Below are 23,785 nucleotides of genomic sequence, written 5' to 3' on the forward strand. Positions count from 1 at the left end.
GCTACGGTCGTCGTTTCAAGACCAAGAAGTAACGACATGCAAAGTTTGAGCAACGTGACCGCGAGCACGATAGAGATAAATAGCTGCCCTTGCCATCTGGACAGCCTCACTTTGTTCCACGACCACCGCGAGCCACAGGGAGCGCGAGAGATTAGCGATGGAGGCTGTCCGGTTGCAAGGAGCTAGGGTTTTGCGGGATGCCCAGGGCGGCGACGCTAGAGCGCTGCTTGGATCGCGGAGCAGCAGTAGCAGCAGCAGCAGCAGCAGCACGAGTGGGCGCGTGAGGCTGCCGCTGCGCCGTTCCAAGTCGAGGCTGAGTGTGGTGGCGCTGGATGCTGCGCAGCCATTTGATTATGAGTCTAGGAGGATGGAGCAGATGCACAAGGAGAGCAAGCTCAAGGTCGGGATTGTGGGCTTTGGAAACTTTGGACAGTTCCTGGCGCAGCGGATCGTCAAGCAGGGCCACGCTGTGCTAGCGCATTCTCGCTCGGATTACTCGAGCTTGTGTGACGAAATGGGAGTTTTGTTCTTCAGGTATGGAATTTTCCCTTCTTGCATGTATCTGGCGATTCCATCGCATTCTTCGCTCTTGCTCGCAGGGACGTGGATGACTTTTGCGAGGAGCATCCCGACGTTGTGTTGTTGTCCACCTCCATCCTCTCGACTGAAGCCGTCTTGCGATCTCTGCCGCTTCAGCGCCTCAAGAGGAGCACCTTGTTCGTGGATGTTCTTTCCGTCAAGGAGTTCCCAAAGACACTATTCCAGCAGGTAATCTCTATACTGTTCATGGCCCGCGCATTGGTTTCTAAGCTCGAGATGCTTGCACCGCACAGGTCTTGCCAGCCGAGTTTGACATTTTGTGCACGCATCCCATGTTCGGGCCCGAGAGTGGCCGGGGGAGCTGGAATTCTTTGCCACTTGTGTACGATAAAGTGCGGGTTGGAAGTGGGGTGAGGGACGAACGCTGCCAGAGGTTTCTTGAGATTTTCGAGCGAGAGGTAACGTCACCTCGTACGACTGCTTCCTTTTTCCTGAACTTTTCCTTGTGCCACAGGGCTGCCGAATGGTAGAGATGTCGTGTGCAGAGCACGACCGCTTCGCTGCGAGCAGCCAGTTTATAACTCACACTGTTGGAAGGTTTGTTGCAGACTCTGCCACTTTTGCAAATTCGCTCACTCTCTTTCCAGGATGCTGGGAAAGCTGGAGCTGGAGTCGACTCCGATTAACACCAAAGGATACGAAACACTTCTGGACTTGGTAAGATTGCAATGCCTCCCCCACTCTTTTCTCATCAAGCGTGCTCTCACCTCAGGTCCAAAACACTCAAGGCGACAGTTTTGACCTGTACTATGGCTTGTTCATGTACAATATCAATGCCACTGAAGAGGTAGTATGGCTGAAAATCACGCAACTTCGTCATTGATCCCTTGTTTCTACAGCTTGAACGACTGGAGCTCGCGTTTGACGCTCTGAAGAAGCAATTGTTTGGCAAGCTCCACAATGTTCTGAGGAAGCAACTATTTGACGTAGGGAGTGCAGCAACCAACCATGCCGTGGCCGTCGCCTCCACCGCAGCAACTGTTGCTGCTTCTGACAAGACTAGCAATGGAGCGTGTGTTGCTGCTTCAGAAAAGATTAGCAATGGATCTGCGGTCTCACAACTTACGCTTGTAAGCACTGTGGAAGAGGCCCAAGGCCACCAGTAACTTTGCAACACATTTTATTGAGTAGCTGTGAATAAACATTTTTTGGTAGAAAAGGTACCTCGCTTGTTCCCGGCACGGAAAAACGCTACAAACAGGTAGAGATAGATGCTTTAAAACAGGTGATGGTGATGGTGCTTCTTCCCTTCAACTTCGTCCTCACGGCGTTCGGTCGTCTTTACGGCGTGGTGCTCATAGAGGGCATAGCCTCCAGATCCGAGAGCCGCGACCCCAGCAATTTCCTCTTCGATTTTGTGAGTGCGAGCGTGCTCTGGATCCACCTTCACCTCGTGTGCTTCATACTGTCCCCCAACACCAAGACGTTAAGAAAAAAATACATGAAATCCTTCACTGCAGCTTACCATTGCAAAGGCACCAGCTGCAAGAGCTGCGGCCTCTCCATAGTGTTCACGTTTCTTGCCAGCCTTCACCTCTTGCTCATAAGTCCCAAAAGCTCGCTGCTCCTCGAGCTGCTGCTCACGCTGCCGTTCCTCGTAGCTGGATTGAGGAAACTGGTGGCCGTAAGCCGCAGGTGGAGGATTCGCGTAAGGGGACTGCTCGTAAGACGACTGCTGATATGAGGACTGCTCGTAAGGCGACGGCTGGTAAGCAGGATTCCCATAAGCCGCTTGATAAGGAGAATTTACATCGTTGCCATAGGCTGCGTCCTGCTCCTGCTGGTGGTGGTGGTGGTGGTGGTGATGAGCCATGCCTGCTGCAAAAAGGAGGCGGCTTAAATCAGAATCGGAGCCTCCCAGAAACACGCTTACTTGCTACCAAAATTGCCAATCACGGCTATTGATAGGAGATGATCCGCGTGATGATTCCCACCGCCAGTGTCCGCCCTTCGCTCCGCAAAACAACTCGTCCAAGGCCACGAAACTTTATATACTCTTGAACACATAATCCCCGCTCCGGTGCCACCTGAACGCGATACAAAGTCAAACTTGCTGAAGCCATCGAGACTAAAAGGAGATATACCTCGACCAACGCGCTTTGGTTAGACGTCAAGCAACGTGGGGACCGCTTGACGGCTTGGCCAGTTTTTGCATCGATCAAAGCCGTTAGATTCGTGACAGTACCTGGCTCCTTTGCATGATGTGCATGCACAACCACCTGAAGAATACTGCGTCACATTCCAAACACCAAAATAGAAACAAACCTGGGCACCGGGAAGCATCGGGAACGCGAGTTTCAGTGTCAGGATTCTCAGTTCGAAACGCGTGGCAATCGGGACCGGGTAATCGGGATGGCATAGAACTCCCCCGGGGACTATCACACCGGCATCAACTCCCTGTAGACCAATATCCACGCCATCACCGGCTCTTGCTGTTTGCAGGGCTTTCCCGTCCTGCTCTAGATTTTTGACAACCCCCACCTCCCTTGAAGGCATTACCATTACCTGCAACCAAACAAAAACGTAGAAACCAAATAGATGACGTGATGATAAAAAGTGGAGGCCAACACACATACCTTGCTCCCAATTTTTATGGCTCCACTCTCGACTTTCCCACCCGCAGCAGCAGAACCAAGGGAACGTGATCTTACGACTTCAGCTACAGCCAGTCTGAAAGGCTTGGCGATGTCTCTCTCCGGAGGCTCAAGCCTGTTTAGAGCGTCAAGGAGCGTGCCGTCTTTGCCTGTGTACCTGGTCCATGGCAAACCAGTTAAAGATGATTCCAAATCATGAAACTAAGAAATGCTTACCACGCTCGAAACAAGTCATCACTCGGAGTTGAGACCAGGTTCTCTCCAGCGATTGCACTGACAGGAACGTAGGACACGCTCGAGTCCCGAAATCCACAATGTCGTAAAAACGGAGTAAGGATGCGCTTGATCTCTTCAAACCTCTCTTGCGAATACTGCACCTCATCCATCTTGTTCACAGCTACAACAAGCTGGCTGACTCCAAGGCTCCGAACTAATTGAGCATGCTCTCTTGTCTGGCCACTCTCGCGGCCTTCTGCTCCCATTCCAGCTTCAAAGCCACCTTCCGCGGCGTCAACAACAAGAACAGCAGCATCAGCTTGCGAAGCTCCAGAAATCATGTTAGGCACGAAGTCCTTGTGGCCGGGGGCGTCCAACAGTACGACACGTAGTTTAGCTGTCTCGAAGTGAGCCACGGCAACCGTTATAGTAACACCCCGTGCCCTCTCCTCGACGCCCTCGTCAAGCGCCCAAGCGTACGCAAAAGAACCTTTTCCCTGTGAAGTGAACACGTCATGACATAAAAGACTCAAAAATAAAAATGATACAAACCATCTCGTTAGCCTCCTTTGTGTTTTTGTGCATTTCCTTTTGAGAAACTCGTCCCAGGCTATGCAGGATTCTTCCCATCAATGTGGACTTGCCAGCATCAACATGTCCAACCTGCATGTTACTCGTTGATAAATCAAGACCATGAGGAACTACTTAAAGCTTACCACTACAAGGTTTAACAAGCTCTTCTCCGCAGTTTTTGATCCTTGGTGCATCATCCATGGCTCGGGCTTGTAGCTTTCCAGCGGCAACCCCTTGTTACTCGTAGACTGCAACCGTTGCTTTGAGCTTTCTTTGACGTCTTCGCTATCACCGTCAAGGACCAGGCTCTTTTTCAGCTTTTCGGATACGCCGTGCTCCTTGTCGCTCAGCTTGCTCTGGTTTCCAGGTGAATCCGAAGTAGGCGCTGCTGCTTTGGACTTTGCTCTTGCATGGCTGTTACCTGGAAGCAAAGAAAGAGAGTCAGTCAGCTAAGTAACATAAGATGGAGAGAAAAAAAAAAAAAGCTTTTCACCTTGCACGGGCTTTTTGCTTCCTTGTACTGCTCCGAGTATTGCATCATCTGGAGAAGGTCCGTCAAACTTGAAGGGCACTGTGCAAGGGCCACTTCAGCCCAAATAAGTTTTCAGCAACTAATCAAGCTCAAACAAGGCAGAGCTACCAAGCACCAGAGCTGACTCTATCGAAAGTGAGGCTGACTGACCTATCGGGGAGGAGCTAGAGGACACAAGGTCTCTGTCACTGCGTGACTGGAAAGTTTGCTTAATGCTCTCGGAAGTTATGCCTTTCTTGAGTGCCAGAGGAGGGAGAGGAGCAAACAAGGACGTTGCAAGCTGCGAAGGCTCAGCCCTTGGACGCGCACTTCTAACTGCATTGATGGATTCAATCGGGCTACTACGATCGTTTTGCTCAGCAAGTTTTAGAGTGATTTACCTGAGCCGGAAGCGTGAATTGGAGCTGGAGAGTCTCGCACCACTCCACACATCTCACACGACTGATGTTCCTCCAGATTATCGTATGTACAGATGGGGCAAGCCCAGATTGGTTGCTGCGGCGCTGTTCCTGGAAGAGATCTGGAGATAAATCCCGCGCTCGTCGATGAATCGCTTACCCGGAGCTGAGGCTGAGCTGCTGTCGGCGTAATCTTCCTCCTCGTAGTCATCGTAGTAGTCATCATAGCTGTCGTCGTAGTAGCTCTGCCGGCTCCCCTTGCGCGGCATTGCGATAAACCCTAAAAATGCCAAAGAACCCTAGATTCTGGGGAGCATGAATGACGAGGACGCGACGGTGATTGCGTGCTTGGATTCCGCGGATGCGATCCTCAGGCTTCGCGATGTGCTCAACACCCAACTCGCGCAGGCAAGTGAGTGCTACATCGTCTAGCAGCTCCTTCTACATCGCATTTTCTTCCAGGGGTGGATAGAGATGGCGCGTGCTCGCTACTCCATGGGGCATTCCAGGATCAACGAGTCGCTCTTCAGCCTGAGAGCGCACCGCTCGCTTGTGTGCGTTAGCGGTAAGCTCTGCTTTGCGCTGGATCGAAATCAAAGCTAGGGCGATTTCTTCACAGAAGGCGAGCTGGAGATCAAGCCAAGCGGCTCTGCGCAAGGTAAGTAGCTTCTTTCCTCGTCTCTTAACTGTGCCATTCTCTCGCATCCAGAAGAAGAAGAAGAAGACTCGAGTGACGATGAAGTGGTGGTACGAGACGATTGTTTCGCCTTGCGATGTTGTGGTGATCGTAGTTACATTCGCAGACGATGGACAGCAAGAGAGTGGATCCCCTGTGCTGGTTTGGCAGCCTCGTCTCGCCTCATTTGCGAGCTTCACAGCAATCCTTCCAGAAAGGTTCGTGCACAACACTAGATAGAGTGAGTAATCGCGATCGCTTTTTTTTTTCTTTTTTCCTCCAGCATTGCGGACACTGGTGGAAATCGCGAACGCTCAATGCGACGCACAGATCCAGTGCGGTAAGAACGGTTGCTTTCGGCATCGAATGTTCTTCAAATCAACACTCGCTCTCTTTCTTTCCGATTTTTTGTGTTCTTCCCAGACAAAGTATCGAGAGGGAGGGTCCAAGCCAGTAATTACTAATGACGACGATGTTGCTGGCTGGCCAAGGAAAACCAGGTCACGAAATCACGATCTACCCACGTCTGCCCTAGCCGGCACGTGTCGGTGGATCTCCAAAACGGCAGCTCTGTTTTGCGTAGGAGGACCTAATATATTTCCATGCTCTCTTTCTTTGCGCGTCTTTCTGGTCGCGGGCACGAGCTGGGATAGAGGAGGAGGACGGGGTCGTCTCCACATCGCCAAGGCACAGCCCTCGAGCGTGAGTGTGGTGGTGCGGTAGATCTGGTAGATCTGTGCGTGTGCGTGTGCGTGTGTGGGATCTCAGCCGATCTAAGCCAGGCCGCCAGGATGGTGAAGATCTGCTGCATTGGCGCCGGGTATGTGGGCGGGCCGACCATGGCGGTGATTGCCCTCAAGTGCCCCGAGATCGAGGTGGCGGTGGTGGACATCTCGCTGCAGCGGATTGCGCAGTGGAACAGCGAGAGCCTGCCAATCTTCGAGCCGGGGCTGGACGAGGTGGTGAAGGCGTGCCGCGGGAGGAACCTCTTCTTCAGCTCGGACGTGGAGAAGCACGTCGCGGAGGCGGACATCGTGTTCGTGTCCGTGAACACGCCCACCAAGACGCGCGGGCTGGGCGCGGGCAAGGCCGCGGATCTCACCTACTGGGAGAGCGCCGCGCGCATGATCGCCGACGTCTCCAGATCTGACAAGATCGTGGTGGAGAAGTCGACGGTGCCCGTCAAGACCGCCGAGGCCATCGAGAAGATCCTCACCCACAACAACAAGGGCATCAACTTCCAGATCCTGTCCAACCCCGAGTTCCTGGCCGAGGGCACCGCCATCGACGACCTGTTCAAGCCCGACCGCGTGCTCATCGGCGGCCGCGAGACCCCCGACGGCCAGCGCGCGGTGGCGTCGCTCAAGGCCGTCTACGCGCACTGGGTGCCCGAGGACCGCATCCTCACCACCAACCTGTGGTCCGCGGAGCTGTCCAAGCTCGCCGCCAACGCCTTCCTGGCGCAGCGCATCTCCTCCGTCAACGCCATGTCCGCGCTGTGCGAGGCCACCGGCGCGGACGTGTCCGAGGTGGCGTTCGCCATCGGCAAGGACTCGCGGATCGGCCCGCGCTTCCTCAACTCGAGCGTCGGCTTCGGCGGCTCGTGCTTCCAGAAGGACATCCTCAACCTCGTCTACATCTGCGAGTGCAACGGGCTGGCGGAGGTGGCCAGCTACTGGAAGCAGGTGGTGCACATCAACGACTACCAGAAGAACCGCTTCGTCAAGCGCGTCGTCTCCTCCATGTTCAACACGGTGTCGGGCAAGAAGATCGCGGTGCTGGGCTTCGCGTTCAAGAAGGACACGGGCGACACGCGCGAGACGCCCGCCATCGACGTCTGCAACGGCCTGCTGGGCGACAAGGCGCTGCTGAGCATCTACGACCCGCAGGTGTCGGAGGAGCAGATCCGCCGCGACCTGGCCATGAACAAGTTCGACTGGGATCACCCGCAGCACCTCCAGCCGCTGAGCCCCACCGCCTCCTCCAACAGCGTGCGCGTCGTGTGGGACGCGTACGAGGCCACCAAGGACGCGCACGGCATCTGCATCCTCACCGAGTGGGACGAGTTCCGCAAGCTCGACTTCCGCAAGATCTACGCCGCCATGCAGAAGCCCGCATTCGTCTTCGACGGCCGCAACATCGTCAACGTCGACGAGCTGCGCGACATCGGCTTCATCGTCTACTCCATTGGCAAGCCGCTCGACCCCTGGGTCAAGGATCTGCCAGCCTCCTCCTGATTGATTTTGTTGTCATCTGAGTAACCAACGCTTGCTCTCGCGGCTGGCTGGCTGGCCTCCTTCCTTCCTACTTGAAGAAGATTTTTTTGTTTCGCAGGGGCTTTAAAGAGCCACCATTTTTTTTCATGATCCATCTATCTAGGCACTAGGCAGTAAGTTATAATCAATAATCGAATCGTTCTTTTTGTTGGGCACTTCAACTTTTCTCTTCTTGTTTGTCACTCATTAAGTTTGCTTGTATTTTTTCTGGTCTATCTAGAAGAGACACGAACCACACAGCGAAAATAAAGGTAAGTATAAAAAAATGTCAGAATGTCTTTGCTACCACTTTTTTTTTCCAAGATCGAGTTCGATTTGGGCACTTTTCTTGTCACTAAAACATCAAGGTTGCTCGTATGTACACTCACTAGCTGGTTTTGAGCCTCTCGAAGAGGATCACGAACCACAAAACAAAAAAACAAGGAGACCAGAGAGTATACTAAGTAGAAAAGATTGTAAGAATTTCGTCGATATCTATCATGCCCGTCACGACCCGAACCGCGGCACCGCTACTGACGCAGACTTTCCACGATGTAGGACGCGTACAGATCCCTGAAACAAGCAGAGAATCACGGCTTTAGTCTAGTGTTTTCTACGCTAGCGAGTGAGAGTGTATCCCACTCAAGTCCCCACACTCACATGGAATGCTGGATCGCCTGCACGGCGTTTTCTGCTGGCAGGAAGTCGTTCACAGCCACGGTCTTGTTCTCGTTCTTCTTGTCTGACTCCCTCCAGTTAAAGAAAGCAGACAAAGAGAGAAAATTCCAACACGCTCACACAGCCGGCACAAAAGGATACAGTCCTCGAAGAACCTCCGGATCTCTGCCAGCCTGTGGGGTGGGAGATCCTTGATGTCTTGGTAGTGTGTGAACTCGGGATCGTCAGCGCACACGGCGATGATCTTATCGTCCTTCTCGCCCTGGAGCAGTCCACCAATTAATCTTCCATATGCATTCAGACAAGAGCAAGATGATTGTTACCTGATCAATCATCGGCATCAGTCCAATCGCTCTCGCTCGCAGAAAGCATCCAGGCAACACAGGCTCCTGAAACCCCCACCGTAGTAACTTCGTCTTACAAAAAGAACACTACCTGCATCAGGACCAAGACGTCCAATGGATCGTTGTCTTCGCACAGAGTACGAGGAATGAAGCCATAGTTGTGGGGGTACACGACCGACGAGTACAGCACCCTGTCAACCTGCGCAGTTTTAAAATAAGAAGTATCCAAAATGTTTGTTCTCCTCAATCAAACCTTGATGAGACCACTCTTCTTGTCCAGCTCGTATTTCACTTTGCCTCCTTTGCTGATCTCCACAACCTGCACACGAGGCCTCACTCACCATCAAGCTCAAGATCAATCGCGGAAAATGGGCAGCGACTTACACAGTTGAAGACGGCAGGTGCTCCGGGGCCTGAGGAAAAAACATTGTGTGTGAGCGGTTCCTTCCTGCATTTGAAAGAAGCAACAAAGACGCAAGCTTTACCGATTTCGAGATCGTGCCAGGGATGCGCCGCGACGGAGCGGCGGGAGAGCGACGAGAGGATGCGCTTGTTAAGCGGGCTTTTGGCAGAACCCGAGTTCGCGATCGGTCCATTGGGCGTCGACATCGCTCTGCTCGAACTAGAGCAAACAAAAAAAAAGTTAGGGAAGAGCGATGAAACCACACGTGCGATCCAAGATTCCAGACGACATCTCAGAGAATCCGCATTGCGCATTCTACCAAAACCTACGCTCACCAGATTCCAATCGAAATCGAGCCAAGGGGAGATCCTCAAGCGGTAGCGGCAGCGCCGCCTTTTTGGACTAGGTCGCCTGCTGCGAGATCACAGATCCACAGCGCTTTCTTCCGCTCAAAATGCGCACACGATCGATCGTCGCGCCCTCGTCTTCCTTTTCCCACTCAAGAACGAGCTGCCATAGCCCTGTAAAGAAAAAATGTAGGGTATATATACCAGCACCTAGGCGCATATTCGAACATACTGCCACGTCACTGGGAAATTTGCGAGAATTCAGCCATAACTTCGTGTGTGGTCCGGGTTGAAACGATCAGCCACTGCTTGCTGCCTTAGAATTTGTCCAAGTTTCCAGCCATGGTCTTTCAACTTTTAAGAAGAATCTCAGTAAAAAATTTACGGCCAAAACTTTGATTTGAGCACATTCATGTAAGTTTCTGGGTTTTTTCTTTTTTTTTCTTCAAACCCGAGAGCGACCGCTCAGTAAGAAACGTGCAATCTCCGGAGCTCTGCCTGGAACACGGAACTGGCGTTCAATGTTTTCTGCGCGAGATTTCTTATGTCCTCTCGTGAGCACTCTCTGGAGATCCGAACAAGCTCCCACAGTGCTCCGCCAGTAGCCAAGTCCCTGGCATTCACTTCTGCATTGGGAGGTAGAGCCTCTGGTGAGAGATCCGCCGCTAGAAAAGGAACAAAGAAACTTACCATGCTGTGCCAGATGACAAAGCGCGAGCTCGATGTGTCTACGAATAGGAGACGACTCGTTATTGGCATTCGCAACTATCCAGGGAAGCGCTCCATCTTCAATTAGCAGCGACCTCCCCACCCGATGACCTGCATTTATCGGCTGAGCAAAGCTACAAACTGGAAAGTAAAATTCTCACCGCTCTGAGAAACGGCACGAGATTCGCATTTTGCAAAGTTGGCTATCCCTCTAGCAACCTGGGCCAAAACGTCTGGATGCCTTGTTCTCACCATCCCGAGAAGGGCCTTAATACCACCTTCATCTCGCAGCTTCACTTGTAACGTTTCTGCAAAGGCGGACAGACATGATGACAGCTGATTTCAAAAGAATTAAGCGCATACCATTGCCGCATAAATTCGCAATGGCGCCAGCAACCATCCTTAGAGTTTGAGGATCCTCGGCTTCGTTCGCTGTTGTCGCTAGAAGCGTGATACCGCCTTGTCCCATTATAAGCTCTTGATTTTTTTCTGCCGTTTAAAGAGCCATGTTATTGATGCAATACGTGCAGGAAATGCTTACCATTCATAGCCAAATTGGCAATAGCACCAGCAGCTACGCGCCTGATAGTTTCGTCCTCGGAGTTGCCTAGCAGCACCAACAATGACTTGAGGCCTCCAGCTTCCACGATTTTCTCCTGGTTTGCTTCTGCAACCAAAGCACTATGTACTGGTTATCATACCATTGCAAATATTTCATAATGCTAGTTACCTTCGGCAGCAAGATTTGCAACGACCTTTACAGCGTGCACTCTAACGTCGGCATCTTCCGACTCCAACAAGGACAGGATCTTTTGCAGGCCAACTAAATGCTGCATGGTTAAAAATGTTCAAAACAGCATTGAATCGGCTTACCTTGTTCGAAAAGCTTTGCAATTGTAGCTCGCTGACCATTGATTGTGTCTCTTAGGATGTTTGGCCTATGCAAGTTCAAAGGACTATCAGATCCGAATGAACTCCTACCAGAGCCTCCTTTCTCAATTCTCTTGATCTGCATTGGCAATAACATAAACAATTTGAGATGATAACCCGACCTCATACCTCAGCATCTTCGTTACTTTGGGCTAGTTGATATCTCAAGTTCCTGATTTCCTCCTCCCGCTTCTTTCTCTGCTTGCTTTCTTCATCGAGTTTTTTCTTGAGATTCAAAATTTCCTCATTCTGCTTTTCCTTCAAAACCATCATATGAATTTGTTTTTTCACCAGCTCTAATCTAAAGGAAATCAAATGAGGACTGTACCTTGATGGCTTCAGTACTACCGGTCGAGTAGTTTTCCTTGTTCTGAAGCATCCTCAACTCAAGTTCCAAGTTCTCACGGGTAAGGCGTTCCTTATCAAGTCGCTCCTTCAGCTCAGTAAGCTGATCAGCAACACATTGCTCTGGCACCTGCATCAAGACAAATAAGCTTTCTGACTGACTTCCAAACCAGGAATCTACCTGTTTTGAGCTACTTCTAACAGCTGAGAGTTCCTCCTCAAGCTGCAGCCTTAGAGTTCGTTCTATTTGGAGCTGTTCTGATAGATTGAGGTTCTGACGTTTATAGTTGTCTGCCAAATTTGTGATTTCCTCCTCGTGTTTGATCCTTTCGGCGTGTATCTCCCTCTGAGGACGTTATCTCGATAGGAGTAAGAGAGCAGAAATATATTAATACCTCTTTTTGACTGTTTAAACCTGCTGCATTCTCCTCCAGCTTTTTTTCCAAAGATTTTATGTCATTAACATGATGCAATGCTTGCCTGCGTAATTCCTCAGTATCCTTTTGGTATCTTGATCGTTCCAAAGACATTTCCTAGAAAAAAGAAAAAACAAACGTGTTAACATAAACAAAAACGAGAAAGGAGACTTACCCCCAAGGCTGATGCAAGCTTACCCTCTGCCTCTGCAACGCGAGATCTCGCTTCATTAAGCTTGTCATGAAGCTCCTCTTCAGCATCAACAACAGCTTTCACGTGTCTTTCGTTCTCCACAATAAGCTTGTCCAAATCAGCTTCCAGTCGACGACACAAACTTTTATAGTCGAATTCTTCTTTCAGCTTCAGCATGTTTTCGACTTTCATAGCCTATAAACCGCGTGATCAACTTTGATGAGAAACTTGATGCAAAACACTTACCCGTTGACCGAACAAGATGGTACTGGCAGTTTCTCCGCGATGGCGGGGTGATGGTCCAATGGTTGTTATTAAAGACGTTCTTGCACTACCTAAGATTTGTTGCTGAAGTTTTACATAGGAAATGAGCTTTGTATGAAGTGTTACCTCCAAAGGAGTCCCTTAGCAGCCTTGTCAGCTTCGAATCCCTGGTAGGAACATGCGGGCTGTTCTCAGCGAGTGCGTTAATGCACTTACCAAGAGCTGTGAGAGAGAGATTAATGAACTTCGCCTCTTCTAAGGTGATCCCCTCGCTGCCTGTGGCAACATGTCAATCTCGATGCAGTTGGTTACAGGTCCGCTTACCAGATTTATCAACACGCTCTGATCCTGCCAAGTCAACTATAAGCAATTTGCTTCTCCGAATAACTGGTGCACGGCTATTCCGCGACCCGTTCTCATTCGAACTTTCCTTGGCTTTCACATGCTTTTTGATATACACCTGAACGTGCACCAACATGAAAAGAAAAACGAAAAACGAAATGAGAATGGAAATGAATGGAAGCAACGTAACACACTCACGAGGAGAACTGCGTGACTTCTCGAAGATTCTGTGTTAAGCTTGGTGTTTGCGGCAACTCTATTGGCTTCTCCGGTTTGTAAGAGTCCAATAAAGCTTTTGTAGTTCTTCAGCTGAATCAGTGTTGCTCCGGGTAAAGACACGTCTCCAGTTTTGGGGTCCTCAGCAATAGGGATGTTGTCCCTCTCAGGTGCAAGCAGATCTTGGATAGACTCCATGTAGAGCTGTTAACATCCCTCGAAAACAATTACTCTGCGTAGAGCTTGAAAACCAAAAACTCACCTGGAGATAGGAGACACAAACAGTATCATTTTCTGGATTGGTATCAGCCATGATATCTTCCAGCGCACGGACCATAATCCCCCTATCAGCACAGTCCTCCTCTCCTAGCTTGCCAAGAGTGTAAGTTTTTCCCGTGCCAGTTTGCCCGTAAGCCATCACTGTCCCATTGTACCCGTCTAATACACTCTGCGAAGAAGTGAAAATGTTACTTTAGAGCTCGTTTGTAGAAAGCTCGGACAGACCTCAACAACAGGTTTGGCGACAACTTCATACACTCTTTTTTGAGACGCTGTGTCCGGAAACACCTCATCGAATTGGTATGTCTCCGAATCCCAGTTGTTCTTGCGAAGCTTTAATCTCTTGAGCTGTGCATGACAGAGAATGCACGTTAGCAATGCCAGAGCCAGCAAAATCTCAATTCTTACCTCTGGCTGGAGCTCGACGCCGTCTGGAAAATCCGCATCCGCGACAAGCTCCTCGGCGTTCCTGGGCCGAAGCCTCACTGCCACTCTTACTCTTGCTGGATCGGCAAACATGTAACGATATCATACAAGGATCCTGGTCGCAAAACAACAAAAAGGCTCACTCACCTCCCCCATCGTTCTTCCCTGCGCTGCTTCTCCGCGGCGCCGAGAGAGACGCCGACCTAGGCCTGGAACTCATGCTCGTCGCGCTCGTCGTCGGCGCAGCAGCTGCAGCTGATTGGGCGCCACTCTTCATCGCTCATGGATCGCCCGAAATACCGCGCTGCGATCGAAATATCGCGATTCAGCGCATCCCCGCGCGAGATTCAACCTGCATTCTCTCGGAATCGCCAAGACCTAATCGTCCGTGACCAGGAGAGCGCGACGCGGCTGCCGCCGGCGGCATAGAGACGAAGCACAGGGCACGCAGAGGAAGAACTGTTTGACGGGGACGGCGTAAAGCCCAACGAGAGGGAAGAGAGAAAGATACCCCAAAATATGCCCTCCCTCCCCTCTTTTCTTTTGGTTTTCTTCGAGTGTGTCTTCTTTCTTCGGCGTCGTGCGTTCGTGGGTGGTGCGTGCGCTGACGTGGCTGCGGACGTGGACGTTACATGGCACGTCCACCCAGCACGTTGACATTTTTGTTAATAGAAACCAACACGAACGCACACCATTTGTTCGTTGATGCCCGCCGCTATTTCTTTTTCCCTTTCTCTCCCCAACGCTCGTTTCCATTCAAGCTCCTCCAGCGAGCTCCACGAGCTCCATCCATCCACAGCTTCTTTTAAGCGCGATCTTCCATCTCGATCGATCCATTTAGACATCCATCAATCTATTGAAGCATCGATCGAAGAAACTTTATTGTCTGGCTAGTGGCGATGATCACATTTCTATCACACCTCCACGAAGAACCAGTAGAAAAAAAGGACTAATCCTCCTAAAAGACCCGCGATCACGCAATCCGCCTATACACAAGGAACTCTTCCTGTTCTTCCGCCTCGTACACTGCCGATCAGTGAATCAATTGTGGAGAGGATTGGGTCCCGTGGGAACCGTTCTCTTGGAGGTTCCAAACATTGGAGGGCTGCAGAGGTGATCGGCGTCGCACGGGGAAGAAGATGATGCCGCTTGCTCCTGCAAAGTCGCGGTGACCTCCGTCGCGATGGATGGCTCTCTGGAATCAAGCCTCGGATCGCTGCTGCGGGGAATTCCGCAATCGGGAGCTGGACCATGTCGCGCCTGGACCAAAACCGGGGCTACAACAAGCATTGCCACCGTTGCCACCATCAAAATCTTCGCCATCGCCATAGTCATCGCTGCGGCTGCTCTGCTGCTGCTGCTGATCGAGAACTCGACACCGATCGATCGATCACCTGAGAATTCCTGATGCGCGAAGAACAAGGATCCCTTTCTCCAGCTAACGCTGCTTTGACTTTGCGTCTGGGGGTGTATTTTCTCTTTTTTATGTGAGACAGCTCGAGGACTTTGGCTTGGAACAAACAACACGCAAACAAAACAATGGTAGAGTCAAGGATCAAGGATCAAGGAATGGGCCAGGGAAAGAATTTTATCAAGAGAACGCGCAAATCAACCGAATTCTGGGAGATAGGCAATAGGTATTGCGTGCTTATATAAAGAGGATCATCCCCAGGAGGGACCGTCAGTTCACGAATCCATGTGTGTTAGTTTAAAACCCCACATTAGTTTGTTAACTACGCCACCTCCTCTCGTCGCCATCTCGCCGCCCCGGTTCGAATCTTCCCGGGTGTTTGTGGCAGACAGTGCGCAGCCGTAGCGTGAGCGAAAGGAAAGCGAAAACCCTAGAAAAGCCCTAATCGCAGGGGATGCTCTGTTCTAGGGCAAGGGCCCCACACGTGTTTAGAACCCTATACTACTCAGCAATGGAGGCGCTAGAGAGGTAAATTTCTTCCCGATCGATCGCTCGATCCATCCATTTCTTGATCGGCGATGTCCGCGGCGATTGGAGTGCCGCTGCTCGAGGCCATCTACTGCCTGGGGTGTACGCGCTGGGCGTACAAGCGATGCATCTACATCGGGGCAGACGATAGCAGCTCTTGGACGGCGGCGGAGGCGCACGAGCTGGAGCCGATCCCGCGTGTGTGCCAGCTCGTCCTGGCGGTGTACGAGAGGGATTTGCAGCACCCGAAGTGGGCGCCCCCCGGCGGCTACAAAATCTCGCTCGAGAATGTGGTGAAGAAGACGAGCGATCTGGAGAGGATTGTGCCACCGTATCTCATCTATGTGGATCACGAGCACAGGGACATCGTTCTGACGATTAGGGGGCTCAACCTCCGGCGGGAGAACGACTACTTGGTTCTTTGGGACAACAAGCTTGGCAGGCAGGAGTTTCTGGATGGCTATGTCCACCATGGATTGCTCAGAGCTGCGGTGTGGCTGCTCTACCAGGAGAAGGAAACGCTCAGGAACTGCATCACCAAGCACCCCACGTATACTTTGACGTTTGGAGGACACTCTTTGGGTTCCGGAGTGGCCGCGCTCATGGCTGTTCTAGCGATCCAATTCCCGTTTCTTCTCGCGGATATCCCTCGGAAACAGATTCGCTGCTACGCCATAGCTCCTGCCAGGTGCATGTCGCTCAACCTTGCTGTCAAGTACGCAGATGTCATCAACTCGATCATCTTGCAGGTGAGAGCTCGCTTTTTTATCGTTCTTTTCTCCACACCAGAGTGGTTCGTTTGTTTATGGCCTTCTGACTTCCACAGGACGACTTCCTTCCTCGGACGGCCACCCCTCTGGAAGATATCTTTAAGTCGATGTTTTGGTAAGCAAAGGATTGCTTTCGAGTGTTTGCGTGACCGATGGATTGGCTAGTCTTCCTTGTTTGCTAGGCTACAGATGCCTCAAGGACACCTGCATTTCGGAGGAGAAGCTGCTGCATGACCCCAGGCGGCTGTATGCACCCGGAAGAATGTATCACATCGTCGAGCGGAAGTTTTGTAGGTAACCATCCTTTCTCATGCCTTATTGAGTTTCTCTCGTCCTTTGCGGAAGCAGCTGCTGGAAGCATCCTCCGGTAGTCAAGTCCGGCATTCCCGTGGAAGGACGGTTCGAGCACATTGTTCTCTCGTGCAACGCAATCTCGGATCACTCCATTCTGGCGATCATGGAGGAGTCAGAGAAAGCTTTGCAGGTACTTAAGATCAAACTTGTATAACTTTGCGTAAAGATGGCTTTGCTGTGTAGATGCTGAGGGACAAAGACACCGAAACGAACACGCCACCAATCCAAAAGATGACAAGGCAGCAAACGCGAGCTAAAGAACAAGACCAAGAACACAAGGCAGCTCTCAGGAGAGCCGCGACGCTCGAGGTCCCATCAGCCGGCTACGAATCAGCAGACGAAACTCAAGCAAATGGAAACGGCGATTGTGGTGTTTGTCCCGACGATGAAGCAGCGGGCGAGGTTTGTCCACAACCAGAAGCCCCCTGCGAAGCTGGTCAGCTCAAGTTGAAGATCGAGTGGGACGAACTGCTAGACAAGTTGTTCCGGAAAGACGACGCTGGGAAGTTTGTGTGGAATAAATAAGAGGCCTCAGCAATGCATTTGTAAATGGGAAAGGTGGGGAATAAAAGCTCGTGAGGATCTTTCTGTATACGTGTCGTGAAAGAGCCCTACGTAGTGAAAAAGTAGGCTATGGCGCTCGAATGCTCCGTGTTCGCTTCTCACTCCTCCATGAAGTCCGGCTTGCGCTCCCTGGCTGTGCGATCCTCTCACACCGCGGTCTCGACGACAGCGTCGCAGACTTCGCACACAGCGATTCGGACGCCACACAGCGGGTAAGTCCCACATTTTTGCTCGCTCTTTGCTCGATCAAAAGCTCTCCTCCAGGTACCATTTCGATGGATCCAGCCGGCGCTTCATGGAGGGATGGTACTTCAAGGTCGCACTTCCTGACGAGAAGCAAAGCTTTGCATGGATGTATTCCATTGAGGATCCTGCATTCTCGGAAAGCCCGAGTGGGATCAAGGAACTCGTCAAGGGGCCGAGGTTTCCCGGCATGGGAGCTCAAGTTCTTGGACCGAACGACGAGTATTTGTTTCAGTTCCAAGACACTACTAGAAAGTTCTGGGCAAGTAAGTTTGGAAACTTCGCTTAGTTCCAGCGCTCACAGGATTTTACCAGGTCGAACCGAGCTGGCTTTGGGTGGTACGTTCGCGTCTAAGAAAGGGAGCTCGCCACCAAGATCACTGCTCCCATCCCAAGTAAAGCGTTTGCAAGTTTGGTCGTAAGTACTGAAACCAAAAAACTTTCGACCGTCTGCGATGTCGGGCAGGAGTTTGATTCACGCGTAGAAGAAGGATTTCAAGTGGACGCATTCTGGCACCAAGGATTTCTCCGTGACAATGGGAGGTTCGTTTGAACTTGACTCCTTCGCTTCGTTTTTTTTCCTGTGACTTAATTCTTTCGCCAGGTCGCCAAAGCTAAACACCGTGGACAGTGTGAGATGGGAGTATAGCACACGGCCATTGTACGGCTGGGGAAACTCTGGTTCTGGACAAAAAGCAACAGCGGGGTGGCTGGCTGCTTTTCCGGTTTTCGAGCCCCACTGGCAAATCTGCATGGCGCACGGACTTTCAACAGGTTGCCATTCTTGAGTTTTTGTTGTTTGATCTTGACGGTGTCAGCTATATCTTCTTATAGGCTGGATACAGTGGGGCGAGAAACGCTACGAGTTCGAGGACGTTCCTTCGTACGTTGAAAAAAACTGGGGCGGAACTTTCCCGGAGAAATGGTTCTGGGTGAGATATTTAGATTGACTTCCAGCATGCTACAATGTTTGCGTGATTTTCGACCAGGTCCAATGCAATGTTTTCCAAGGCTCTTCCGGAGACGTAGCACTGACTTCCGGAGGAGGAAAGCGCGGTCTACCATTTCCTCCTGGAAGCTTTGAAGAAGTCGCCATGGTTGTAGCTGTTTTCCTAATGACCAGCTGACGAATATACACTTGTTTCGCTGCTCAGGTAGGTGTGCACCACGCTGGAAAATTCTACGAGTTCGTTCCATGGGCAGGCGAAGTGGAATGGGAGATAACTCCTTGGGGCAGCTGGAAGATCGCAGCAAGCACCATAGAATATGAGGTTGGCCTGCTAAACCGGTTCGATCGCGGAGTTAACTTTCGTGTCCTTTTTCTCCACCTAGGTGTTGCTAGAAGCAACAACAGATACACCAGGGACAGTGCTCCGTGCTCCAACTAGAGATGGTCTGGTTCCAATTTGTCAGGACACTTTTGATGGAAAGCTGAAGCTTCAGATCTGGGAACGCAGTGTCAACGGCGTCAGAGGAAAGGTGTGTTTCTCTGTGTGTGTTTTCTTTTCTTTCTTTCTGTAATCCACGGAACTTACATTATTTTCTGGCAGCTGGTGTTGGATGTCACGAGTGAAATGGCAGCACTCGAGGTTGGCGGCGGACCGTGGTACACAACCTGGAAGAAAAAGAGTAGAATGGCGGAACCGCTGAGATCCTTGGTAGGCTTGCAGCTGGACCTGGAGAGCGTTTTCTCAAGCGTTCCCGCACTAAAACCACCCGGACTGTGAAACCAATCTTGTCGATGAAAAGAAAACAAACACACAGGTCTGATCAAATTCACATTTTTACGAGTTACAGAGCGAGGGCCGACACAGGATTTGCATGCAGGGCTCAATCAAACGCGTGGCGGAATCCGGATGCTATTTCAGCTGGTCCGGACGAGAGCGCAGACAAAGAGAAACGCAGAAGCAGGATCATGGGCGCCTCGCAGTCTCAGCAGCTAGAGCAGCAGCCGAGCGGCGGCGTGGTCTTTCCCGGCGAAGAAGAAGAGAGGGGCTTCTATGGACAGCCAGCTTCGACCATGGAACCGGCACCGCCACCTCCAGCCAGCAGCTACACCCTCTTCATGAACGCCTTGACAGCCTTCGTGCCGGAGGAGCACGTAGGCCGGCTGGTGATGTACATGGCAATCTTCGGTGTCCTCTTCGCGGTGATCGGCTTGATCGGCCTCGTCTTCCCGTTCGTTTTCGCTATAGCGGTGGAGCAAGTGATGGGAGCTGTGATGGTGCTGGGTGGGATCTTCTCCGCGGTGCAATTCGGGGTCATGTACGACATACCCGGGAACAGCTCGTTTCTTCTCATGGGATTCCTGCATTTGGGATTCGGGCTGTGGATGCTGCTCCAACCGGTTGAAGCCGGAGTCATGCTCATGTTCGTGCTCTCTGGATGGCTCCTGGGACATGTAAGTTATCTTCTTTGTATTGATCAACTTTGCTTGTGTGTTTTCTTGTTTTCAGGGGCTGCTCAAGACCTTCATGGCTTGTCAAGTTCGTAACTTGTCGTCGTGGCCGTTTGTGTTCGTGAGTGGAATTCTTTCGATACTGCTGGCGCTGCTTATCCTCGTCCTGGCTCCCAAGTACGGTGTGGTTCTTTTGGGAATTACTTTTGGCGCAGACATGTTTGTCTCGGGGCTGTCGATGATTTTAATTGCCGCAACCACTTACTTCTGTAAGTAGTCTGACCATGATCCATTTGTTTTTTTAGTGTCCGATTCTAACTTTCTAACCTTTTTTTTTTGGTTCTTCCAGCCCGGAGAAGTCGTCCTCGGATCGACACTGAGCCTCTGCTTCCACCTGCGACAGCTCCTCCTGCGTAGCTACGTGTTTCTATTCCTTTTTTTTTTGTGATGTGATCCTTTGAATACAATTCCGTTATCATTTCAGGAAGAAAGAATACATGGGACGGTGCCGACTCTAGAATCGGTGCTCGAGTTCTCTCGCCATTTGAAAACCTCGATCGAGCGCAGGGCTTGCTCTTGGAGATAAGGATGCTCGGAACTGGAGCTGCCAATGAACTGATCGCCAGCATCCTCGACAAGCATGTGTTGCTCCTTTTGGCGAACGGAATTTCCTGAGATCAAGCTCTCTCTGAAAAGAACAATAACGAGGACGAACACCATGAACTGGATTGTTCCTCCTCCTCCGGAAGATGCCATGCGATGCGAAGAAAAGGAGTGAGGCTCTGCCCTTTTCAATTCGGGTTCGAAAAGGAATATAACCCTCGCAGATGCTCGCACATTCCGAACGGCAGATTCCGAGATACCATCACAGTAACCACACTCTTCTCTGTACGTACGTGACTACGATTGATATTTGTTGCATGTCGACAAGAAAATCCGCTCAAAACTTTCGGCCCGCAAGTTGATGATGATTTTATATGCAGCTTCCAGCCCACAAGTTGATGATTTAATATGTGCAAGAAATTTCTCGCCGCAAGCAAGGAACCTACAAAGGTGGCGTAACGATTTTCATTTCTAACCCAGCTCCGATGGAGCCTTCGCCACGATGGAGAGCGCGTGGAGCCCGCTCTTGAGCTCGTCCTCCAAGAGCTGATACACCCGCCTGTGCCGCTTCACCACGCTCTGGCCTTCAAACTCTGCCGCCACCACCTTGACGTTGAAGTGCGTCTCGCCGCCGGTGGTTCCACGAACAGCAGCGTGCCCGGCATGCTGGTGAGACACATCCTCCACTTCCAACACCGTCGGCGCTAGCGCTTCCTGGAGCTTCTTCTCAATCGCCACGGACCGTGAGGTAGCTGGCGGCGAGCTCTCGGCTATCGTGGATGGTGATCGCGTAGCAGCAGAAGCAGCAGGAGCAGCAGGCGTAGCAGCGCTCCTAGCATCATCACTCTCCTTGGGCGACGCTAAGACGGCGGCGGTGGCCGGAGAGGAACCGGCCGACGAATCCATCTCCATCTCCAAGGCCTTCTTCTGCATCAATCTAAACATGTTGTAGAAGCCGCTGGTGCGAGCGGGCGTGAGGCTCTGCTTGAGGCCGAGCATGTGGAAGAAGGCCGGAGTCAAGCGGACGATCTCTCGGGGCCTGGATCCCGACAACCCTTCGACGAGGAGCGCCGCCAAGCCCTTGGTGAGGATGGAGTCGGAGTCGGCCTCGTAGAACACCTTGCCGTGGTCACCGAGGTAGGCTCGCACCCAGACGCGGGAGACGCAGCCCACCACCTTGTTGGCGTCCGTGCGGTGCTCGTCCGGCAGCGGTGGAAGCCTCTTGGCGTAGTGCATCAACTGCTCGTACGCTGCGCGTTGGTCCCGCACCGCTGCAAACAGGCTCACAATCTCACGCAGCTTATCGGGGAGTACCTCCTCTTCTAATTGCTCTCCAGCTGCTGCTGCTGCTGTGCAATTCACTCGAAATACCTTTGCCGATCTGGAGCTGGCAGCAATCGCGCTCAAGCTCACGCCCCCTAGCGGCGATGGCGCCGCCGAGACTCGCAAGAGCGCCGCCCTCTTGCCTGGCGCCGGCCAATCCCCTACGCACAACCAGGAACCCTGAAAATGTCTAGCAGCCTCCATTCTCTCCCCTAGAAACCCTAATTCGAATCTTAGAGGAATCTCTAGAGTACCTTTGTCAGCGTTTCTTTTGCATCAATCAACGTTTTCTATCCTCTAATTCGTCTGTCTAAGTTTGGAAAAAAATTTCTTGATGAACTTCAATCATCTGGCAGGTTGTAGAGAAAATGTGAATGGCACGGGCTGTTTGGATCCCCAGAAGCTGGGAATTCCAAGACTCGGATCCAGCAAGTCCGAGTCCTTGTTCACGAGAGCCAGATCCCTCCTCCCAGACGGCTCAAACCCCCTGTACGGCCCCCTGTATCCATCCACGAGGTGCAAGAGCCCCTCCAAATTGTGCCATCCCGCCAGGTTCGCGCCACGCCTCAGGTACGGTGACACGCCACAGTCGAGCGCCACCTCCGTGCCGACGTGCGAATATGCCCAGGGAATCATCTCCCCGATGGCGCCACTCATCCACTGGTGCTGCTCGTTGACAAAGATCCCGGGGACCTTTGGGACGATGTCCCGCGTGTTGACGACGCGCAGGACCTTGAGATCGAGCTCCCGGCACCGCGCGGCGAAGCAGCGATTGCCCACCCGCGGTGCGGAGAAGGAGACGACGGTGGCGGGGATCTGGGTCTTATCCCCGGCGATGCCAAGCTCCGCGAGATCATAGGCGCTGAGCAGCGCCAGCGCGCCGCCGAGGCTGTGGCCAGTGACCGTGACGCTCACCGCCTCGCCGTCGGCCTGGAACTGGGCGATCAGGCGGCGGAGCTCGCAGATGAGCTGCTGCCGCGCGCTCAACTTGTTGTATCGGCTCCGGGACTTGCTGGCCGTGTAGATGTCGAGGAAGCCACTCTCCACCTTGACGCCCGCCGTGGATCTGTCCCGCGGATCCAAACCCACTGGCATGAGATAGTCCTGGAGATTCTCCAGCCACTCCACGCCAGTCACGGTTCCTCGCCACGCGATCACGATGTGCCGCCGGCCAATCTCGGCAGTCAAAGACGGACGACTCACGGCCACGAAGCCCATCCAATTGGAATCTCGGCTCCATGGCTCTCCTTGCTCCTCGTCTCTAGCTCTTGGCCTGGGAAAGATTCTCGGCAGCTCTAGATCCGTGGTGGCGTACAGATATTTGGTGATCTCGTACTCTTGGTCCCGCGCGGCTACAGTCTTTCCCAGGAGCTCGCTGGGACTGTAGCGGCAATTTCCACGCCTGCGCGAGTGGTCGTCGTTGTCGAATCCATCGTAGCAGGCTTGAGACAGATCGCCGTACTTGAGAATCTCGCGCCGTAGCTCCTCGTCTATGAAATCGCTGCATGGCCCTGCGGCGTCGCCATCCTGGTAGCTATCCACGGCTTTGCGGGGTGACGGGAGCAGCAATCCCAGCCAATTGTCAGCTCCTTGCAGCTCTCGCCACTTACTCCACAGGCGACCACTAGGTGGTCTGAGCGCTCGCTTTGCGTGAATCTTCGATGCGAATTGGAAAGATTTGTGGGTCGATAGTGCCAGACAGGTGGAATCCTTCACATCTAAACACTGTGGATGTGAAGGCGGGCCAATGATCTTAGCGCTGCTGGGAGCTGCGGCCATGGCGGCCATTGTGATAAGAAATTCCAGTCTCATCGATCCCTATTATAGTCAAGTCAGCCGCGTGTTTGACCTTCCTT

General features: G+C 52.1%; 12 protein-coding genes across 21 annotated transcripts; 5 read left to right on the plus strand and 7 right to left on the minus strand.

The window, feature by feature from the left end:
- The first annotated feature begins 22 nt into the window (after window positions 1-22).
- On the plus strand, window positions 23-1,763 carry LOC9652038 (arogenate dehydrogenase 2, chloroplastic). The gene is made up of 7 exons (XM_002965617.2): window positions 23-534; window positions 600-768; window positions 834-998; window positions 1,055-1,137; window positions 1,188-1,257; window positions 1,313-1,387; window positions 1,440-1,763. The coding sequence occupies exons 1-7, from the start codon at window positions 158-160 to the stop codon at window positions 1,704-1,706; spliced, it is 1,206 nt and encodes a 401-aa protein (XP_002965663.2). The 5' UTR covers window positions 23-157; the 3' UTR covers window positions 1,707-1,763.
- On the minus strand, window positions 1,704-5,217 carry LOC9652039 (HBS1-like protein). 5 transcript variants are annotated; one of them, XM_024670146.1, is made up of 13 exons: window positions 5,074-5,217; window positions 4,896-5,024; window positions 4,666-4,830; window positions 4,477-4,524; window positions 4,127-4,404; window positions 3,963-4,073; window positions 3,411-3,907; window positions 3,177-3,351; window positions 2,866-3,105; window positions 2,685-2,819; window positions 2,474-2,627; window positions 2,066-2,418; window positions 1,704-2,005 (listed from the first exon to the last, which is right to left on the minus strand). In XM_024670146.1, the coding sequence occupies exons 1-11, from the start codon at window positions 5,180-5,182 to the stop codon at window positions 2,499-2,501; spliced, it is 2,016 nt and encodes a 671-aa protein (XP_024525914.1). In that variant the 5' UTR covers window positions 5,183-5,217; the 3' UTR covers window positions 1,704-2,005; window positions 2,066-2,418; window positions 2,474-2,498. The 5 variants fall into 5 exon arrangements, with proteins under 5 accessions (XP_024525914.1, XP_024525912.1, XP_024525911.1 ...); XM_024670144.1 differs by having other exon boundaries at window positions 2,066-2,415; window positions 4,477-4,554; XM_024670143.1 differs by having other exon boundaries at window positions 4,477-4,554.
- LOC9634941 (angiomotin) lies at window positions 1,817-2,413 on the minus strand. Its single transcript, XM_002965972.2, has 2 exons — window positions 2,066-2,413; window positions 1,817-2,005 (listed from the first exon to the last, which is right to left on the minus strand). The coding sequence occupies exons 1-2, from the start codon at window positions 2,411-2,413 to the stop codon at window positions 1,817-1,819; spliced, it is 537 nt and encodes a 178-aa protein (XP_002966018.2).
- On the plus strand, window positions 5,183-6,334 carry LOC112344802 (coiled-coil domain-containing protein 115-like). Of its 5 annotated transcripts, XM_024670160.1 has the most exons (7): window positions 5,183-5,321; window positions 5,376-5,478; window positions 5,533-5,571; window positions 5,623-5,660; window positions 5,717-5,807; window positions 5,873-5,929; window positions 6,013-6,169. In XM_024670160.1, exons 1-7 carry the CDS (start codon window positions 5,229-5,231, stop codon window positions 6,051-6,053), a joined length of 462 nt encoding a protein of 153 aa, XP_024525928.1. In that variant the 5' UTR covers window positions 5,183-5,228; the 3' UTR covers window positions 6,054-6,169. The 5 variants fall into 5 exon arrangements, with proteins under 5 accessions (XP_024525928.1, XP_024525925.1, XP_024525926.1 ...); XM_024670157.1 differs by having other exon boundaries at window positions 5,626-5,660; window positions 5,873-6,334; XM_024670158.1 differs by having other exon boundaries at window positions 5,184-5,321; window positions 5,623-5,807; window positions 6,013-6,334.
- On the plus strand, window positions 6,304-8,020 carry LOC9652040 (UDP-glucose 6-dehydrogenase 3). Its single transcript, XM_002965618.2, has one exon. It carries the CDS (start codon window positions 6,381-6,383, stop codon window positions 7,824-7,826), a length of 1,446 nt encoding a protein of 481 aa, XP_002965664.1. The 5' UTR covers window positions 6,304-6,380; the 3' UTR covers window positions 7,827-8,020.
- A 133-nt stretch (window positions 8,021-8,153) lies between these two features.
- On the minus strand, window positions 8,154-9,814 carry LOC9634942 (soluble inorganic pyrophosphatase 1). Its single transcript, XM_002965974.2, has 9 exons — window positions 9,605-9,814; window positions 9,352-9,488; window positions 9,251-9,279; window positions 9,120-9,185; window positions 8,958-9,065; window positions 8,846-8,911; window positions 8,664-8,784; window positions 8,505-8,586; window positions 8,154-8,417 (listed from the first exon to the last, which is right to left on the minus strand). The coding sequence occupies exons 2-9, from the start codon at window positions 9,473-9,475 to the stop codon at window positions 8,375-8,377; spliced, it is 639 nt and encodes a 212-aa protein (XP_002966020.1). The 5' UTR covers window positions 9,476-9,488; window positions 9,605-9,814; the 3' UTR covers window positions 8,154-8,374.
- A 157-nt stretch (window positions 9,815-9,971) lies between these two features.
- LOC9652041 (kinesin-like protein KIN-UA) lies at window positions 9,972-14,251 on the minus strand. Its single transcript, XM_024670662.1, has 20 exons — window positions 13,883-14,251; window positions 13,718-13,812; window positions 13,535-13,657; window positions 13,293-13,478; window positions 13,013-13,234; window positions 12,797-12,932; window positions 12,599-12,748; window positions 12,455-12,543; window positions 12,191-12,403; window positions 11,995-12,132; window positions 11,781-11,945; window positions 11,583-11,729; window positions 11,384-11,512; window positions 11,198-11,333; window positions 11,055-11,147; window positions 10,866-10,991; window positions 10,688-10,813; window positions 10,486-10,632; window positions 10,307-10,435; window positions 9,972-10,242 (listed from the first exon to the last, which is right to left on the minus strand). The coding sequence occupies exons 1-20, from the start codon at window positions 14,010-14,012 to the stop codon at window positions 10,082-10,084; spliced, it is 2,841 nt and encodes a 946-aa protein (XP_024526430.1). The 5' UTR covers window positions 14,013-14,251; the 3' UTR covers window positions 9,972-10,081.
- A 346-nt stretch (window positions 14,252-14,597) lies between these two features.
- LOC112344956 lies at window positions 14,598-15,073 on the minus strand. The gene has a single exon (XM_024670655.1). It carries the CDS (start codon window positions 15,068-15,070, stop codon window positions 14,777-14,779), a length of 294 nt encoding a protein of 97 aa, XP_024526423.1. The 5' UTR covers window positions 15,071-15,073; the 3' UTR covers window positions 14,598-14,776.
- A 536-nt stretch (window positions 15,074-15,609) lies between these two features.
- On the plus strand, window positions 15,610-17,390 carry LOC9652042. Its single transcript, XM_024670263.1, has 5 exons — window positions 15,610-16,423; window positions 16,501-16,559; window positions 16,610-16,738; window positions 16,793-16,928; window positions 16,982-17,390. The coding sequence occupies exons 1-5, from the start codon at window positions 15,725-15,727 to the stop codon at window positions 17,321-17,323; spliced, it is 1,365 nt and encodes a 454-aa protein (XP_024526031.1). The 5' UTR covers window positions 15,610-15,724; the 3' UTR covers window positions 17,324-17,390.
- A 14-nt stretch (window positions 17,391-17,404) lies between these two features.
- LOC9634943 (probable tocopherol cyclase, chloroplastic) lies at window positions 17,405-20,486 on the plus strand. Of its 2 annotated transcripts, XR_002991842.1 has the most exons (12): window positions 17,405-17,574; window positions 17,627-17,871; window positions 17,921-18,000; window positions 18,072-18,148; window positions 18,210-18,379; window positions 18,440-18,537; window positions 18,595-18,702; window positions 18,760-18,876; window positions 18,938-19,084; window positions 19,156-19,369; window positions 19,420-20,272; window positions 20,353-20,486. XR_002991842.1 is itself a non-coding variant. In XM_024670264.1 (10 exons), the coding sequence occupies exons 1-10, from the start codon at window positions 17,432-17,434 to the stop codon at window positions 19,330-19,332; spliced, it is 1,362 nt and encodes a 453-aa protein (XP_024526032.1). In that variant the 5' UTR covers window positions 17,405-17,431; the 3' UTR covers window positions 19,333-19,399. The 2 variants fall into 2 exon arrangements, 1 of the variants encoding a protein (XP_024526032.1); XM_024670264.1 differs by lacking the exons at window positions 19,420-20,272; window positions 20,353-20,486 and having other exon boundaries at window positions 19,156-19,399.
- Window positions 20,487-20,938: 452 nt separating this feature from the next.
- On the minus strand, window positions 20,939-22,196 carry LOC9634944 (sufE-like protein 1, chloroplastic/mitochondrial). Its single transcript, XM_002965976.2, has one exon. It carries the CDS (start codon window positions 22,131-22,133, stop codon window positions 21,078-21,080), a length of 1,056 nt encoding a protein of 351 aa, XP_002966022.1. The 5' UTR covers window positions 22,134-22,196; the 3' UTR covers window positions 20,939-21,077.
- On the minus strand, window positions 22,156-23,708 carry LOC112344993 (phospholipase A1-Igamma2, chloroplastic-like). The gene has a single exon (XM_024670762.1). It carries the CDS (start codon window positions 23,706-23,708, stop codon window positions 22,275-22,277), a length of 1,434 nt encoding a protein of 477 aa, XP_024526530.1. The 3' UTR covers window positions 22,156-22,274.
- Window positions 23,709-23,785: the final 77 nt, after the last annotated feature.

Source organism: Selaginella moellendorffii, unplaced genomic scaffold (assembly GCF_000143415.4).
Source record: "Selaginella moellendorffii unplaced genomic scaffold, v1.0 SELMOscaffold_6, whole genome shotgun sequence".
Lineage (NCBI taxonomy): Eukaryota > Viridiplantae > Streptophyta > Lycopodiopsida > Selaginellales > Selaginellaceae > Selaginella > Selaginella moellendorffii.

Excerpts from the sequence above, each read along its gene's own strand:
- LOC9652038 (XM_002965617.2), top strand. The coding sequence starts at position 158 with ATGGAGGCTGTCCGGTTGCAAGGAGCTAGGGTTTTGCGGGATGCCCAG. Across the intron at positions 535-599 it reads ATGGGAGTTTTGTTCTTCAG|GGACGTGGATGACTTTTGCG; the intron begins GTATGGAATTTT and ends TCTTGCTCGCAG. Across the intron at positions 1,138-1,187 it reads ATAACTCACACTGTTGGAAG|GATGCTGGGAAAGCTGGAGC; the intron begins GTTTGTTGCAGA and ends CTCTCTTTCCAG.
- LOC9634941 (XM_002965972.2), bottom strand. The coding sequence starts at position 2,413 with ATGGCTCATCACCACCACCACCACCACCACCAGCAGGAGCAGGACGCA. Across the intron at positions 2,006-2,065 it reads CAGCTGGTGCCTTTGCAATG|TATGAAGCACACGAGGTGAA; the intron begins GTAAGCTGCAGT and ends GTTGGGGGACAG.
- LOC9652039 (XM_024670144.1), bottom strand. The coding sequence starts at position 5,182 with ATGCCGCGCAAGGGGAGCCGGCAGAGCTACTACGACGACAGCTATGAT. Across the intron at positions 5,025-5,073 it reads CAGCTCAGCCTCAGCTCCGG|GAACAGCGCCGCAGCAACCA; the intron begins GTAAGCGATTCA and ends GATCTCTTCCAG. Across the intron at positions 4,555-4,665 it reads CTCTAGCTCCTCCCCGATAG|TGCCCTTCAAGTTTGACGGA; the intron begins GTCAGTCAGCCT and ends GCCCTTGCACAG.
- LOC112344802 (XM_024670156.1), top strand. The coding sequence starts at position 5,229 with ATGAATGACGAGGACGCGACGGTGATTGCGTGCTTGGATTCCGCGGAT. Across the intron at positions 5,322-5,375 it reads TCAACACCCAACTCGCGCAG|GGGTGGATAGAGATGGCGCG; the intron begins GCAAGTGAGTGC and ends ATTTTCTTCCAG. Across the intron at positions 5,572-5,622 it reads GCCAAGCGGCTCTGCGCAAG|AAGAAGAAGAAGAAGACTCG; the intron begins GTAAGTAGCTTC and ends TCTCGCATCCAG.
- LOC9652040 (XM_002965618.2), top strand. The coding sequence starts at position 6,381 with ATGGTGAAGATCTGCTGCATTGGCGCCGGGTATGTGGGCGGGCCGACC.
- LOC9634942 (XM_002965974.2), bottom strand. The coding sequence starts at position 9,475 with ATGTCGACGCCCAATGGACCGATCGCGAACTCGGGTTCTGCCAAAAGC. Across the intron at positions 9,186-9,250 it reads CACCTGCCGTCTTCAACTGT|GTTGTGGAGATCAGCAAAGG; the intron begins GTAAGTCGCTGC and ends CCTCGTGTGCAG. Across the intron at positions 8,912-8,957 it reads ACGTCTTGGTCCTGATGCAG|GAGCCTGTGTTGCCTGGATG; the intron begins GTAGTGTTCTTT and ends TGGGGGTTTCAG.
- LOC9652041 (XM_024670662.1), bottom strand. The coding sequence starts at position 14,012 with ATGAAGAGTGGCGCCCAATCAGCTGCAGCTGCTGCGCCGACGACGAGC. Across the intron at positions 11,334-11,383 it reads AAAGTAACGAAGATGCTGAG|ATCAAGAGAATTGAGAAAGG; the intron begins GTATGAGGTCGG and ends TTGCCAATGCAG. Across the intron at positions 10,436-10,485 it reads TCGTGCCGTTTCTCAGAGCG|GTCATCGGGTGGGGAGGTCG; the intron begins GTGAGAATTTTA and ends CGATAAATGCAG.
- LOC112344956 (XM_024670655.1), bottom strand. The coding sequence starts at position 15,070 with ATGACTATGGCGATGGCGAAGATTTTGATGGTGGCAACGGTGGCAATG.
- LOC9652042 (XM_024670263.1), top strand. The coding sequence starts at position 15,725 with ATGTCCGCGGCGATTGGAGTGCCGCTGCTCGAGGCCATCTACTGCCTG. Across the intron at positions 16,424-16,500 it reads TCAACTCGATCATCTTGCAG|GACGACTTCCTTCCTCGGAC; the intron begins GTGAGAGCTCGC and ends TGACTTCCACAG. Across the intron at positions 16,739-16,792 it reads GTCGAGCGGAAGTTTTGTAG|CTGCTGGAAGCATCCTCCGG; the intron begins GTAACCATCCTT and ends TTGCGGAAGCAG.
- LOC9634943 (XM_024670264.1), top strand. The coding sequence starts at position 17,432 with ATGGCGCTCGAATGCTCCGTGTTCGCTTCTCACTCCTCCATGAAGTCC. Across the intron at positions 18,001-18,071 it reads GATCACTGCTCCCATCCCAA|GAGTTTGATTCACGCGTAGA; the intron begins GTAAAGCGTTTG and ends GATGTCGGGCAG. Across the intron at positions 18,703-18,759 it reads GCTTTGAAGAAGTCGCCATG|GTAGGTGTGCACCACGCTGG; the intron begins GTTGTAGCTGTT and ends TTCGCTGCTCAG.
- LOC9634944 (XM_002965976.2), bottom strand. The coding sequence starts at position 22,133 with ATGGAGGCTGCTAGACATTTTCAGGGTTCCTGGTTGTGCGTAGGGGAT.
- LOC112344993 (XM_024670762.1), bottom strand. The coding sequence starts at position 23,708 with ATGGCCGCAGCTCCCAGCAGCGCTAAGATCATTGGCCCGCCTTCACAT.